The sequence below is a fragment of the Notothenia coriiceps genome, unplaced genomic scaffold, assembly GCF_000735185.1.
Source record: "Notothenia coriiceps isolate Sejong01 unplaced genomic scaffold, NC01 NC01_scaffold00037246, whole genome shotgun sequence".
Classification (NCBI taxonomy): Eukaryota; Metazoa; Chordata; class Actinopteri; order Perciformes; family Nototheniidae; genus Notothenia; species Notothenia coriiceps.
This window is the reverse complement of record NW_011369947.1, coordinates 27,378,100-27,392,784: the sequence shown is the minus strand read 5'-3', so window position 1 is coordinate 27,392,784 and position 14,685 is coordinate 27,378,100. Positions and strand designations below refer to the sequence as shown.

The 14,685-nt window shown below is 40.4% G+C and overlaps 1 protein-coding gene and 1 long non-coding RNA gene across 2 annotated transcripts; one reads left to right on the top strand and one right to left on the bottom strand.

Annotated features, from left to right (window-relative positions):
- Nucleotides 1–1,108: 1,108 nt before the first annotated feature.
- Nucleotides 1,109–3,958, bottom strand: LOC104966216 (uncharacterized). The gene is made up of 2 exons (XR_800645.1): nt 3,675–3,958; nt 1,109–2,898 (listed from the first exon to the last, which is right to left on the bottom strand). It is a non-coding gene; the product is annotated as an uncharacterized lncRNA (long non-coding RNA).
- Nucleotides 3,959–12,461: 8,503 nt separating this feature from the next.
- ss18l2 (ss18, like 2) lies at nt 12,462–13,997 on the top strand. Its single transcript, XM_010795398.1, has 4 exons — nt 12,462–12,648; nt 12,896–12,972; nt 13,592–13,676; nt 13,788–13,997. Exons 1-4 carry the CDS (start codon nt 12,580–12,582, stop codon nt 13,839–13,841), a joined length of 285 nt encoding a protein of 94 aa, XP_010793700.1. The 5' UTR covers nt 12,462–12,579; the 3' UTR covers nt 13,842–13,997.
- Nucleotides 13,998–14,685: the final 688 nt, after the last annotated feature.

Below are 14,685 nucleotides of genomic sequence, written 5' to 3'. Positions count from 1 at the left end.
GATTACTTTGTTTTCCACATGTTTCTTTATATTTGAGTCCACCATCCTAAAAAAAAATCCTGAATTTATCTAAAGTGGTTTATTGGATCAAGTGAGTTAGGGATTTAAAAAAAAAAGCCTTTGTATGCTTTCTTTTTGGGGATATACTGAATATTGGAAGTAGTTACAGTTGGATAAATAATAATAAATAAATAGACGTACGTGTACATTCACACGTACGTTTAATATCAACAGAATTGTATTCAAATACACACAAAAAGGTGCTGAAGGAACTCATTCCTGCCCCGTCAGAGACTTGATCTCAATGTCTTTATATCTCCTTTTGTCACTACTCTGAACAAAAGGATGAATACGGAGAAAATAGGTTGTGAAGGGATTGCAGCATCCTGTGGCCTTGACTATCAGATTTTATTACATGGTTTAGTTGAATACTCGATTCTAATAGGTCAATTCAGAACAAGTGACACGTTGTTAATCCAGAACAGACAGACCGCTGTCAAGGATTTATTGACCGTTGTTAAGGACGCTCACATCTGCCTAAAGAAGTCCGGTCGATTGAACTGTATACAGTTTGGCAGTTTGCTTTTCGAACTGGGACAAGAAAACAGCGGAGAAGTAACGGGGCAGAAACCCTCCTTTTTACGCAGCGGCCCAGACATAGACATCACACGGCCAAACATATTCAGTGTGCAGTTCCTTTGGCATTAGGGCAGGGATATCTAGATACTTTCCAAGGTTTGACATAATGAATTGTGCTACTTTTAAAGCAACCAACGATGTTTTCAAATCTATATGTATAATCAAAAAGCTCCGCCTTCCTACCGTTGCTACGTGTAACAACGGACTATTTTTCTTAGCGGATGCATGTCAATTTAAATCAATACAACTATTTTTTAAATCCATAAAAGCATTTAAATCAATATTGGGAGTGATGTCGTTACTTTGTTGAGGATGAGGCCTTGTAATAAGCGGGATAATGTGTGTACATGTACATTATCCCGCTTATTGGGTTTTATTTGAAAGGAAAACTTGGAGAAACACACAGTGCATAAGTAGTGGTTCTGTTGACAGACAAGGAACATTACAATAAAAACACCAGAGACATGAATATTGTACAACTCTTTATTTTACGTAAAAACTGAATTTGCTGATATTCTCATGAAAACAATTCCTGGTTCACAATTCCAGTGACTGGAAGGAGTAACAAACATATGAAAACATGTCAGTTTTTAATACTTTTTCTATCTCAAATTCAATCTTGCTGGTTATTGCGAAAGCCCCGTGTGAAGTGATGGTTTCTACGGCCGTCATGCAGTGATCAGCAGGAATATATATCCAGTCAAAAAGCACATTTTAATATTTTCAAACAGGGCTGCTTAGTTTCAAACCACAGCTACTGAGAAGGATCTAGCCTCGCCTTGTAGTGCTATCAATACGTTTGTTGACTTTTAAGTTAAAGGGAGAGCTGTAAAAATCCACCACTGTGAAGGCACTCCCTAAAGTACTAACGAATCAGAGCCAGAACTATTATTATTATTATATCCCCCCCCCCTCCCAATCGACTGGCACCACATCCAGGTCACGTCCCTTTGTTCACAAGTGTGTAAAAAACAGAAATCACTCCAGAGAACAATGCCATTCACAACAATGCAACAAGAGGAGCTACAAACAAAACCAAGGAACGGCAGAACAGATACGTTTCGAGACATCGTTCAAATCACAGACAAGGGTTTCCCATTTTTAGTAAATGATCCGTTTTGCAGAGGAATAACAGCAGGTGACACGACTCTAGAGAGAATTCAAAGGAAGCCGATAACGGAATAAGGGAACATGCTTTAAGAGATGGCTCGATACGTTTCGGACGTATAGTCTAATAATGATCATCTCTCAATTAAATGCTTTATTTGGCAATGTAGCGGAGCATTTCTTCCCAAATCTGACTCGTTGTAAGGTCTTTCTGCAGGTTTAAATCTGAAATAACGCAATTATTTCTGTCTCCTAAGAACTTCTAAAGGCATTTATAGTATCGGATGTTCCTCTTTTCACAGACACAAATCATGGGAATGCTTTGTTTCGTCAACTATACATATAAAAAAAAGACAGACCCGGTCAAAAGAAAAAAGACTACGAATGCTTACTAAAGCTTGACCCCATTGATCCTACCGATTGGGGACCACCGTTAACATGAAGCAGACATTATTCACCTGGAGGGTGGAGGGGTCACAGTATGATCTACGAAACGCTAAATACTGAAGGAACATTTCTAAAATAAAACACCGAGTGAGTCTGGAGGGCGAGCCACAATTTGCCGGGGTAGAATATGAGCCTCAGATATACATTCATCACAATGTTCACTTCAGATTTTCTTTTTAAGCTGGCTTTGATTTCACTTAGAAATAATGGATGTTTAAAAAAAAAAAAAAAAAAAATACTGAAATCGTGGCGACCGAACGAAGTAAGTCGGGGCAGAAAGAAACCGCGGTGCGACAGGCAATGCAGTGAATTTTGGTGCCAACGTACACGACGGGAAAATTAAGTAAAAATAATAAAGCTATCAATCACATGACTGTGAGAAACTCCCATCGGTGCAAAAACAGACACAAAGCAAGGTATTCACACGCTGTCGTCCGTCCGCTGCTTTCAAAACAATACGTCTGGGCTGAAAGTAATACAAACTAAAAGATAAGCCTAATTCTCAAAGTGGAGAACAGGGAGCTGCACTCTCACCCCCACCCCCCCCTGATGTAACGCAGTCCACCTCGCTGCTGGTGACTGACTGGATGTCTTCATTCTCTCCGTCAAATGTTGAGACCAAAGAATATTTTTCGACAGAATCATGATGAAGGGATACACTTTTTCAAATGGGGTGTGGTCCTACGCAGCCACTTTGTTGTCCTTCTGGTGGAGAAAAACAATTAAAAGGTTAGAAAATCCATACATTATCTCCTTTTTGAACTTAAAATACATTTATTTATGAATTGAGATTGCACAGAAACACAACTCAGCAGAAAGTGGGGAAAATGGACTCGATACAAAACTCCACACAATAGCTCATAGATACATATAACAACATGATATCCCCAGCCTTTGGTTTTGCCTTGCTGGCCTTTTGTTACATGATTGTAATGTTGTTGCCAGCGTTTTCACCAGGGGGGCGTCTTGCCGTCATTTGACGTTGTTATTCAGCTCGGAACGCCCTGAACTCGAGCCGAGGGCGTCCACAAAAATAAATCATTTGAGAGGAGATCGAGAGTTTTTAACATTTGAAATGACGAAAAGGAAAAAGGACATCCCTCTGTTGGAGGGGCGAAGGAGTCAAAGCGCGTTCCTGTGACGGAAATAAAAAAAACACCGCCGCATTTTCCAAGGACCGTGCCAACAGGCGTGTCCCTGTCGGCAGGGAGACGGTAAAGAGATAGGATAAGGGACGGCGCAATTCAAAATGGTGTGTGTGCATACGTAAAGAGATAGTATCTATAAGGGACGGCTCAATTCTAAACTCAACGTCACGTGACACTACGTCACACACCCCACTGCTGTTTCTGCTGTAACAACGTCAATGTCCCCGAGTAAAGGTATTCTGATTTGTTATAATTATAGTTTGTTTTGTTTCTAACACGTTCAATAAATGGACTAATAAAAAAATAAATAAATGTCTAAGCTCGTTTCCCTACCCTGTATTCGAAGTCAGAGAAATCCCGGCCTCCTCTTCCGCCCCTGAACGCTCCTCTGAAGCCCGGGGGGGGTCCTCTTGGGGGCGCGAAGGAGCCTCGGCTGAGGGGCCGCCCTCTGCCGCCGCGGGGCCCCATGAAGCCTCGCCCGCGGAAACCACCTCGTCCTCGGTTGTGCCTCAGAGGGATGCCGAACGTCTCAGAGTTCATCCGCCGCTCCTCCGCCCAGGTGTTCCTCCGCTGGCTGGAACGCAGAAAAATAGATCCGAGTCAAGTTAGGGGGACAAAACATAACTCAGACACGTACAAGGGGGGGCTTTAACACACACTCTGACACTATACAAAAAACAAATGGCTTTCTGTACAGGTGACGTGTGAAGTATTTGTTAAAACGTTCTCACTTTGAACTGATTTTGGTTAAATAGTGTTATAATTCAAACAGGTTGGGGCTTTGCCAGGTTAGGGTGGTTCCTGGGACACACACCACACAACCAAACTCTTTTAACATTGCCACGAGTATATAATTACAAAGCCATGTTCACATATATGTGTATCTTTTATTGTCCATAGCAGCGTATCTCAAATCCAGCACCAGACCCTTTCCACGCTGCTATGGACAGTCTGGCACTAATGTACATTTCCCAAATATATCGAAGTGAGTGTTATTTTGTTTATATTGATTACTTGTGCTTTTATTTATGTCTTAATGTGTCTGTTGATTGTGTGTGTATAGGTTTATAGGAGATTAAAGCGGCCATTTTTACACGATGGGTTGCCACAGAGGTCAGATTTAATGTCACTGAACTAAAGTGAATTTATCAGAGGATGATTAAAGTACGTTTTATTTTTGCCTCTATGAAACTATGTGACTCAGTTAGGGGGACAAAACATGCCTCAAAAAAAGTACAACCTAAGTGGTCATTTTGACTAATGTTTACTTAATTATGTGACCGTCTATGTTTCCTGTAGATATTTAATTGCTCTCTTTACGGCAGATGACGTCACGGCTCCGCCTACACTGCGTTACTATAGTTACTGCCCCAACTACTAAACTGTAATGGAAACGAGCCATTAGTGTCCAGTTGTGTTATTATGCTGCTGTGTTATTCTATTTTATAACTCTGGTACAACAATTTCTTTCGGGATAAGTAAAGTCTTATCTTATGAGTTGCTACAGATTAAGGGAGATCTAATGTCACGGGAAACTAAATTCAAGATGAAATGCAGTAAACAAGAGGCGCGTTCACACCGCAGTACTTTTCCCACTTCAGTTCATGAGAACTCTTTAGTTCTCATGAACTGAGTTCAGATCGCGTTCACACCAGAATAAGTCCATGAGGGAGGCCCAATCCCAAACCACGCCCTACACCCTACCCACTCCGTGACGGAGTGAACTCCGTGACGGAGTGAACTCCGTGACGGAGTGAACTCCGTGGAGTGACACATGAGGCTCCCTCCCGTCAGATGGAGGGAGTAAATACAGCGGCAAGCTTTGGGACAAACTCCCCTCTCTCTGGCAGAAGCAGGAAATGCCGTAACTGTATGTAACAACGGTTTCAAATCAGCGTCTCTTTGACAAAAAATTTTAAATTAATAACTCAAATAAAACTCCAAACATCTTTAATTGTGTTGTCTTTTAGTTTTAAACCTGATGTTTATAAGCTTCTTAGTTTTTGCAACGGTCTGTAAATATACACAACTTTATAATGAAATGCACACATTTACCTTTTTCTAGACTAAACACAGGTATCATCCTAAGTTAAAACATATGAGGTTATCATGAGGTTGTTAACATCGCAGTTTATCAGTGGATGTTTAGACCGGTCAGGTAGAGACCGGTCTCCAGTCAGCACCGCTGCATACTCGCTGTTTAAGGGCTTGATAGCCCACTCCCCCTCCACACCGCTCCACACTCGTAGGCGGACCCTCCGNGTGTTGTTGTGATGACGTAATCAAAACGCGGCGACAAGCACGGCGCGCGATTGAAATATCTCTAAGCGGCAGACATGTTGGCTGTGAGCCGCGAGCATGGTCGCGCGCCGTGCTTGTCGCCGCGTTTTGATTACGTCATCACAACAACACGTTAGCTTACCAACGTAAAGAAAGAGCCGAAAGAGCCTTTTTAACCATTTTCAGCCGATAATTTTCGGCGGCCGAATATTCGGTGCATCCCTACAATTTATGCAGAAATCCAGGTAGTTCCAAAGGGTTCACATTTTTTTTTTCTTTCTTGCAACTGTATGTATGTAGTTAATCAAGAAACATGCGGTGAGGTGATGTGCAACAACAACATTAACCTTTCTGTTAATGCTAACTTTTATTACACGGCTTAGTTGAATACTCGATTCTGATTGTAAATGTGACACGTTGTTAATCCAGTAGTACAGACCACTGTCAAGGACTATAATGAAGGTTGTTAAGGAGGATCAAGAAAGAGAAAGGGAAAGAGGTTAAAAGACGGAGCGCTGGACGTCAGATAAATCACCAGAAGAAGGCAGACAGGAAGTAAACAATAACAGGAACACGGAATGGGCTCTGTAGTTTGTTTAGTATATGGCCGTGCAATAAGCGGGATAATGTGCAGCGAGGCGGTCATTATGGGGAAAAGCACACCCGACAGGCTGATCAGGGAACCCGACGCGGAGCGGAGGGATCTTGATGAGCCTGAAGGGAAAACACCAGGCTTACTAATCTACCCGCACAATTTTTCTATGGTGTCGGAATGTCTCACGATGTTAGGGAATTCTTAAAAAACAAAACACCATTTCATTTCGGGTTAAAATGTGTTGCAACTGCGTTACTGAGAAATGTAACGGGTAATATATTACCCACATTTCATTAGTACTGCGTTACATTACTTCGTTACAGCAAAAAGTAATATATTACTGTAACTCCGTTACTTTTGTAACGCGTTACACCCAACACTGAAGGTGTAATGATTCCCGTTAGAAGCAGTAACCTTTCCCAACAGCTGCTACACATTTGAAGTTGTGTGTGTGTTAAAGCCTGTGTCCTCATATTATGCACTGCAGTTACCTGAAGCCTCTCCCACCATGTTTCCCTGATGATGTCTCTCCTCTCAGGCACCAGCTTGTACTGGATCACCTCCTCCAGCTCTGACAGCATCTGGCAGGACACCATGGCCTGCAAAACAAACACATGCATCCTTAATTTTAACACATTCATTGTTACAGTTGCGAAAGCCCCTTCTGTGCAATATAAGGATCATTAAAGCTTGTCAATTCATCAGGAGCTGCAATTAAATGCAGTTAGCCACCCACTGGACCTTGTCGTGTAGCATCTGTTAGAAAGGGTTGGTCATCTTCCCGCTTGGCTGCCATTTGTAACCACCGAATGTAAATCAACAAGAATCAAATGGCTTTTATGTTGATGTTACCTGACAACATTTGCAAGAGAGGAGCTGCTATTTTATATGAAATTATCCTCGGATAATTTATTACTGTATATAGAAAATAAAATAGGGACATGTGGCTGCGGAGAAGCTTTTGACTTCTCAAGATCTGAGATTTAAAAATGTATAAATACTTATAAATTATCGCTTTAATAACTGTTGTTTTATTCATATCTAGTACATTGTTAAATCATCACTCTGCATTGTCCAATCGACTCATTACTTCCTGACTGCTGGAACGCAGGTACCACTCAACAAACATGCTATGTGTGGAGTTTGTATCTTCATGTTTTTTTGTTATGTTATTTTTTTGGGCATTAGCTGTATGTGATGTAATGTAAAGCCAGGAGTTGAGTATTTTAGCTAACACTTACCCCGTATGCTCGACTGTAGCTTTCTCCAGCCATGGCCGTCAGCTCAGCATCCAGCAGGTCTCTTGCTTTATCAATACACTACAGGAAATAAAAACAAAAAAACATTTACAATGTGATCTTTCAATAAGATGTGTGACTGTTTGAATGGTGCAGTGATGGTGCTATTGCTAGTTAGCTTCTGAAGTTGCAGAAAACCTTAACATAAGTAAAACAGTTCACCCATGACCTACATGATTTGCCCTCCAAAGGCACTCTTTAGTAAAGCTAACAAATGGCCACATTGAAATTCCCTTTAAAACATAAGAATGCAAAAACATTTCTCGCATCAGGACCAGCCGGGATTAGACTAAACCCAGGGAATAAAAACACTTTTTACAAATGAACCAAGACGTGTTATTGCTTGGTGCACACGCAGTTTTCATCTGTGACACTAGGAGTAGATGCATACTGTGTTGCGAAATGTTTTGATGCACTGCTGCTGAATGCCAAGTGTTTTATGAGGAGAGGGAAATGAATTGTTGAAAGAAACCGTGTGAAGGTATGCTGTGGTATGTTGTGGATGTTAAATGTATTGATAAAAAAAAAACCTCAACATCGCAGCAGTCCAAAGAGGAATTATATTCTCTTTTTGTGTTTATTCTCTATCACCTATATCATCATCTTAATGAAATTGTTGTTCAGTATGTCTTTTATAAATCTATTTGGTTTTGATGTCACCGTTTTGTTCATCTTGGGAGGATCCTGGGATGGAATGTCCTCAAATTATTTCATATGTTGATTATATAGATTATATCTGCAACATTTAAATAAATAGAATCAAACAAAAGAACAAAAACAATCCTAAAGTTCTGCGCACATTTAGAGAAAGGGAGAGGAATTGTATAAAAGTGATAAACAATAATTTTGAATGTGATCTGATAGTTTTGGTTCCAGCCATGTCCTTGATACTAATTCCCCCAAACTACCAGAAGACATTCATGCCCTAAGAAGGTTTTTCCAATATTCCTGTATTTTTGGTGTATGACCCTATATTACTGACACATTTATTAAACTTCCAGTTCCCTGACTTTTCATAACACGACCACACTTCTTTAAAGTCAGGGACACTGGAGACGTTCCATGACCAGCGAGAACCCTGAGGGATGGAAAACAGTAAGACATGATCCAGAGCAGCAAAAAGGGACAAACAAGGACACAAGTGATGCGGCGGAAAATGTGCAGATTTCTCGGGCTTTGACAGCCAATGTTCTTTGGGAACTGTTATTAGTGGGAAGGTAAAATGAGGGAGGGGGGACTTAGGAAGTTCTCTGAGGCAAGGGTACACAGCTGTTTCAGACAGACTCCCACCAATTATTCTTTTGCGGGGAGGGAAAGGGAGGAATGGCGTGCCTAAATACCTCTTCAGGCATGCACAACAAGAGGAGGGGTTAGGGGGAGGGCGGTTGGGACGAGGTGACAATGAGGCTGCTTCTTTACAGCCTCCCCTCGGTTATGGTCCTGTTTACCTCCTGAATTACTGTGCGGGGGCCTCATTGGAAATGTGCAGTCCAGACGACTCCTGATAAATGCAGTGTCTGGCTCCTGGCAGCACAAACAAACCGTGACCCGATTTCCCATTCTCTTACATAAAAGTTGCACTTACATGGTTTTTAAATCCAATCAGAAAACGCTATTATTGCACATATGAAGCATTCTATGTGTTTGGTAAGGGCCGAATGAACCGCTAGAGGAAACTCAAAGTGTGAAAACAAATTAACCCTAAGCCTAGCAAATTTACAACTCAAACGCCCACTTGAGAACTGGATATATCACTAATTTTGGCACAGCTACAAATTGTTTTCAAAGGGGTGCACGACTGCCGTGTATACGCATCATCACTGGAACTAAGTAAACACTAAGATTTATAAAGCAAAGAAAGCTGATCCCTATCATGAAAGGGGCACGCTCAAACTCCTAGAACTTGGTCTGGTTGTTTGGGGGTATAGAGGGAGAAAAAAAAAGAAGAATCCCTATGGAATCAAAAGGACTTTAAGTGCGAGGATTACAAACCACATCCGGAAGACTAGACTGAGCTCATGTTGACATTTAAGCTTTCACCCTCGCTCCATCTGCTTCTCATTCCTCCTCATTCATCGCGAGCGGCCTCATCGTCGCCACGAGTCAGAAAATCTGCTTTCCCCATTCAGCTGATGTAGTATCCTATCGACCACACCTGGATCTAATCTCCAAATTAGAAGAAGGGAGGGCAGCTGTGGAAGCATGAGAGGGCAGAGAGGGCAGGCCTCCCGGGCTTTGTGGTGAAAAGGCGACTTGGAGGATGAGTCCCGGGGAAATTGGATGAGCAGGTGTTTACTGGTGTCAGTGCTGGAGCTTGTGTTTGTTAGATGTTGCTGCCATCCAACCTGAACAAATCCGTCTCCATGGACCATGAGCTCATCTTACATCCCAACCTTCATCCAATGAGGAAAACACCACCCTGACCTCCACCAGACCGTGCTGACAGGCAGACAGACGCGGTAACAAGCTCTGTATTTATTTGAGGCTGAATACTGTGACGAGTAAGAGTTACATAACATTTCCACACTAAGTTTGAACCACATTGTAAAAGGAAAAAAAAAAACAAACCTTGTGCATTCGATTCGTTTTAATAAATAGCCTGAGCTGACGGGGGAATTTGATCGTGTCTGGAACAGCCGTAAAGCCATTTTTATGTTTCCTACAATGTTGTTTCCAATGATTTTAACTTTTTCGAGCATTGCTATAAAGGACTAATGAAAAGTCCAGAAACCATTAGGGTAGACGTATTCCCAAGCGGCATGTCTTTATGAGATGTTTTTCTGATAGTATGGACTTCTAATCAGGGTTCCTGCAGGTTTCACCACCTCAAATTTAAGACTTTTTAAGACCACTTCGAATAGAATTTAAGACCTATTTCACGGCAAGAAAGGAAAATTGCTATGAAAGAAGAAATACGTCCCATAATTACTTACAAAGTAAATGTATTCATGTTCAACATAAGAACAATGACTGAACATAACAGCATAACAGCACAGAACTGTGTTAGCCAAAAAGTGTGTATGTGTGTTAGGGCTGAGCAATTAATCATGTTTAATTTTGGCCTGCCACAATTACGAAAACAACATAATCGAAAACAACTATTATTTAGCTTTGCTAGGTTGTGACAGTACACTAGAACATATTTGATCTAATTCATTTTAGTCTAATTTATTTTTATTTATCATATTTATATATGTTTAGTAGTCTTATGGAAGTGCCCTCCAAAATATTTGTTGATCTTATTTATTGGTATTTATTAGTTTGATATTATTTATTTAAATGTATCATTTATTAAATTAATTTTTTTATTGGTTTTTCAGTTGAATTATACGTTCAGGGTAATCAACAGTTAAAAAGATACTGTTCAAATTNTGTGTGTGGCTTTTGAAGAGGCGGTAACTTTTCGATGTCCATCGTCTACAGACACATCCCCGCGAGGCCGGGCGAGGACGTCCAGAGCTTCGTGAGCGACTCGGCCTACAAGCTGGTGCGGCTCCAGGAGGAGAACATGGTGCTGAAGCCCTGGGTGCTGCTGGCCTCTTTGCTGCTGCAGAACCACCACCAGAACCAGAACCACCAGGACCAGGGGATGGCAGTGGACCAGCTGACTGAACAGGCCCTCTGGCTGCGAGACGTTTCCCGGCAGTACGGAGCCTTCCTCCACTGGCCCGGTACAGAACCAGACCAAATAGTTCAAATAGTGCACGTTTCTGTTAACTGTTTGATATTGTAGCGGCCAAAATCAGAAAATAAAACCCTCTCTCTTTTCCTCCGTACCCGAATCTCTAAAAACGGGGGAACAACGGAGCTGATCCAGATTTGCGTCCGATATGACGTAATATTGGAAATGTAGGCTGGCTTTACACCCACGGACCTATCAGAAACAATGCCCGACTGTTTTGGACGTAATATGGTCGGTGTTTACATTAGCATGGCTAACACTCAGAGCTAACCTGTACTGGAGAGCATGTGTGTGAAGAAGCAGGAAATAAAAAGGAACTCACCTTGTGGTATAACCGGCAAGAGAGAAAGCCTTTGAGCTCCATACTGTTTCAGAAATAATCCTTGATAATCCATGATATGGCGTTTCATCACGGCAGCATTTAGTTTAGACAGTAGCTGCCGGGTCCCGCATGAGCTCAGCCCCCTCCTTTTTTATTTTTTTTAAAGCTTTATTCCCAAAATCAGCACTTTTGAAACAGGAAGTGAAATAGAGGGATATGAAGCATGGCAGAATGGGTGATCAGATCTGTTTTGTATTTTGAGCAAAACACTTCATAGACATGTTTTTTATATATTTGTATATATCTGAGACCTATGCTATTGCCTAAACATAGCATAGATAGGTGCACAGATAATACTGGGATCCTCTGAGGGCTCACTGCTGCTCCTGGGTCAGTTTTGATGAATCAGCCTGATGGTGGCACAAGAGGGCGGTTCATGGAGGGTTCAACATGTTGTCCTCCAGGGACACAATGTGCTTGGTAATTGTAAGTGTATCTAGACTAGTATATGTTAATAAATGAAGCCTGCATGTGGTGCTTGCTTAAAAAGACATGCCACTTTCTACTTTGAGAGTGGAATATTGTATGTTTAACTTCACTAAAATGACTTAGAATTACTCATATTCTCTGAAACTATTGATGTACAAAATAAAGTGTAAAATGCATTGATAAGCTCCTTTCCCCGTTTTTTTAATAGTTTGAATTAACCTTTTGATTGTTAAAATGTACAACAATTGGTTGGACAAACATAGCTTTTTGTACTTTTAATGTGTATAATTCATTATAGCAGTCACATGGGCAATAAAGCGTTGATTACTTTTACTTTTAATAAGTTACAATATCCTTATTATACTAACAATTTCTCAAGAGTTATTAAGCCACTAAGTAAATAGTAAACAGGGTTGAGTGTTGTGTTGCTATACTGCAGCTCTCCAGCAGGTGGCGGAAGTACATCAAGATTAACTCTGCCTTCTAACAAAACGCGCGAAGAAGAAGAGGAAACAGCGGTCGGTCTGTAGCAAACATAAACAAGTGATACAAATAACACCAGCTACAACAAAATGTCGATTGTGTTTGTGCCGAAGAAACTACGAGGGAAGGCTAAAGTAAACCAAGAAACCATACAGAGGGTAAGACGCCCATAAAAGGGTTTTTAAACGAAGCTGTTAGCTCCCCGTAGCCTCTAGCTATCACCACTTAGTTGTTTACAATTCATACAAAACGAAACCAGCATTAATTAGTGCTGTTCGGTGGGAAAATGTGAGCTTATAAACACAGGGGATTTATTATCATGTACTGTTGCTAACATCTATTATAATTCATAGTTATCTTCTGGTATGTGGGTAACGTTGTTATATATTTCGTTTTGATTTACAGTTGCTGGATGAAAACGACCAGTTAATAAGATGCATCACTGAATACATGCAGAAAGGCCGAGCAGCGGAGTGTGTTCAGTAAGTCAAACTAATCCTAGAGTTAAGGTGTTTTAGTAGAACCGAGATCATCTACTTAAACCTAAGTGTACCCACTATGCAGCCAAACGTTATTTTAAGTAGTTACATTATAACATATTATATCATTGGATTATAAATATCAGTACTGGAAGAAATCCTCAGATATGCTTGAATACAAGTAGCAATAGTTGTGTAAACAAACTACTGTTATAAGTAAAGGTATTTATCAAGTAAATGTACATATAGTGTATACATACTCCGTGTGCAAATTTGTATCCGTCACACTATTTATATTAGTTTCTTATTATTGCAGAAACATATTAGTTGTATTTTAGGATTATAGCTTCTACTAATAAAGTACATTTTTATCATTTGTGTACTCTGTACTGTTGTGTGGTTTACTTTACCATATAGCAATGAATTGTAATTAATATGCTTATCAAATATTTAAAAAATCTATCAGCAATTAACCATCAACCAGGAACATTAGAGCCAAGTAAAAAGTGCATTACATTGTAAGACGCAAGTATCTCAAAATTGCACATGAGCACAGTTCTCGAGTATTGTTATCTGTGTCGTTTCTGATGAGTACTTTCAGCTGCGGATTTTATTTTAACAGATATCAACAGATCCTGCACCGAAACATTGTGTATTTGGCCACCATCGCTGATGCCAGCCCAGACAACACGCCTCCTCCTACTAATGTAAAGACAAGCTTCACAATTCACTAATACCTAACACAGTAATGATATAAATGGTATTGTTTAATGACTATTTGCTTATTCCTAATACTCTGTTATTGTTTCTGTTTCCAGTCGACGTCTAATGAAACCTCGATGTCAACTGTGAACGGACAAGGAGGGTCGTAGAAAACATGGGAATCGCACAAAATGTTGTTTTCTGTAATGTTATGCATAATAGATACCTAAGACATGCTATATTTCATTTCTTCGTTATATGGAAAATTCTGTGAATTGAAAATGTTATTTTTGAATGAGTTGAACATTAAAAATATTTTGTATTTACGCTGTGTCTTGGTTCAGTTGGTATCAATGCACACGATGAAGAAAAATAAAATGTGAGCAACCTTTCAACAGAAACTACAAAGACACATTTGAATTGCTAGTCATTTTTATTCGTTTTTTGCATTGCTGGTACACTTGGAAAGATTCAGTTGCCAGCTCAAGAGAACAAGAAGCAACATAAGCCAAGCAGTCCCCTTCATATCGTCTATCAGGGCAACATTTTTTTTTTTTTTTTTGTAGAAGCCACTAGTAAACCATTTGACACAGCTGAGAAGCTAACAGTTACAGTCCAAGGTCTGTAACGAGTTCTTTAAAAAAGGCTGCGACAGTTAGGGAGAAAACACAGACAGAAAGCAACAAACCCTATATCTTGATTGTGCAAAGCACATTAACTATAAAAAGATATATATTTATATGTATATACAGCAAACAATTCTCTGTAAACATGTTAAGTATGTTAGTTTTCTGAAAACATGGTGTCATTTCATAAATACAGGCAACATTGGCATCCGCAAACATCACAAAAAGATAACATTCTGGGCTTTTAAATGCAGCCCGTTGCCATAGAAACCGCAGAAACAAGGGCTCGAAAGCGCCCTCATCACACAATGTTTTAGTGTCGAGCTTGGCATATTTGGTAACCTTTATAGATAGATGGTGTAGTTCAACTCTGTAGGAAAAGAATGTG

Bases quoted from the DNA above. Each gene is read 5' to 3' on its own strand.
- ss18l2 (XM_010795398.1), top strand. From the start codon at position 12,580: ATGTCGATTGTGTTTGTGCCGAAGAAACTACGAGGGAAGGCTAAAGTA. The intron at 12,973-13,591 runs GTAAGTCAAACT...TTATTTTAACAG, and splicing joins CGAGCAGCGGAGTGTGTTCA to ATATCAACAGATCCTGCACC. The intron at 13,677-13,787 runs GTAAAGACAAGC...TTCTGTTTCCAG, and splicing joins ACACGCCTCCTCCTACTAAT to TCGACGTCTAATGAAACCTC.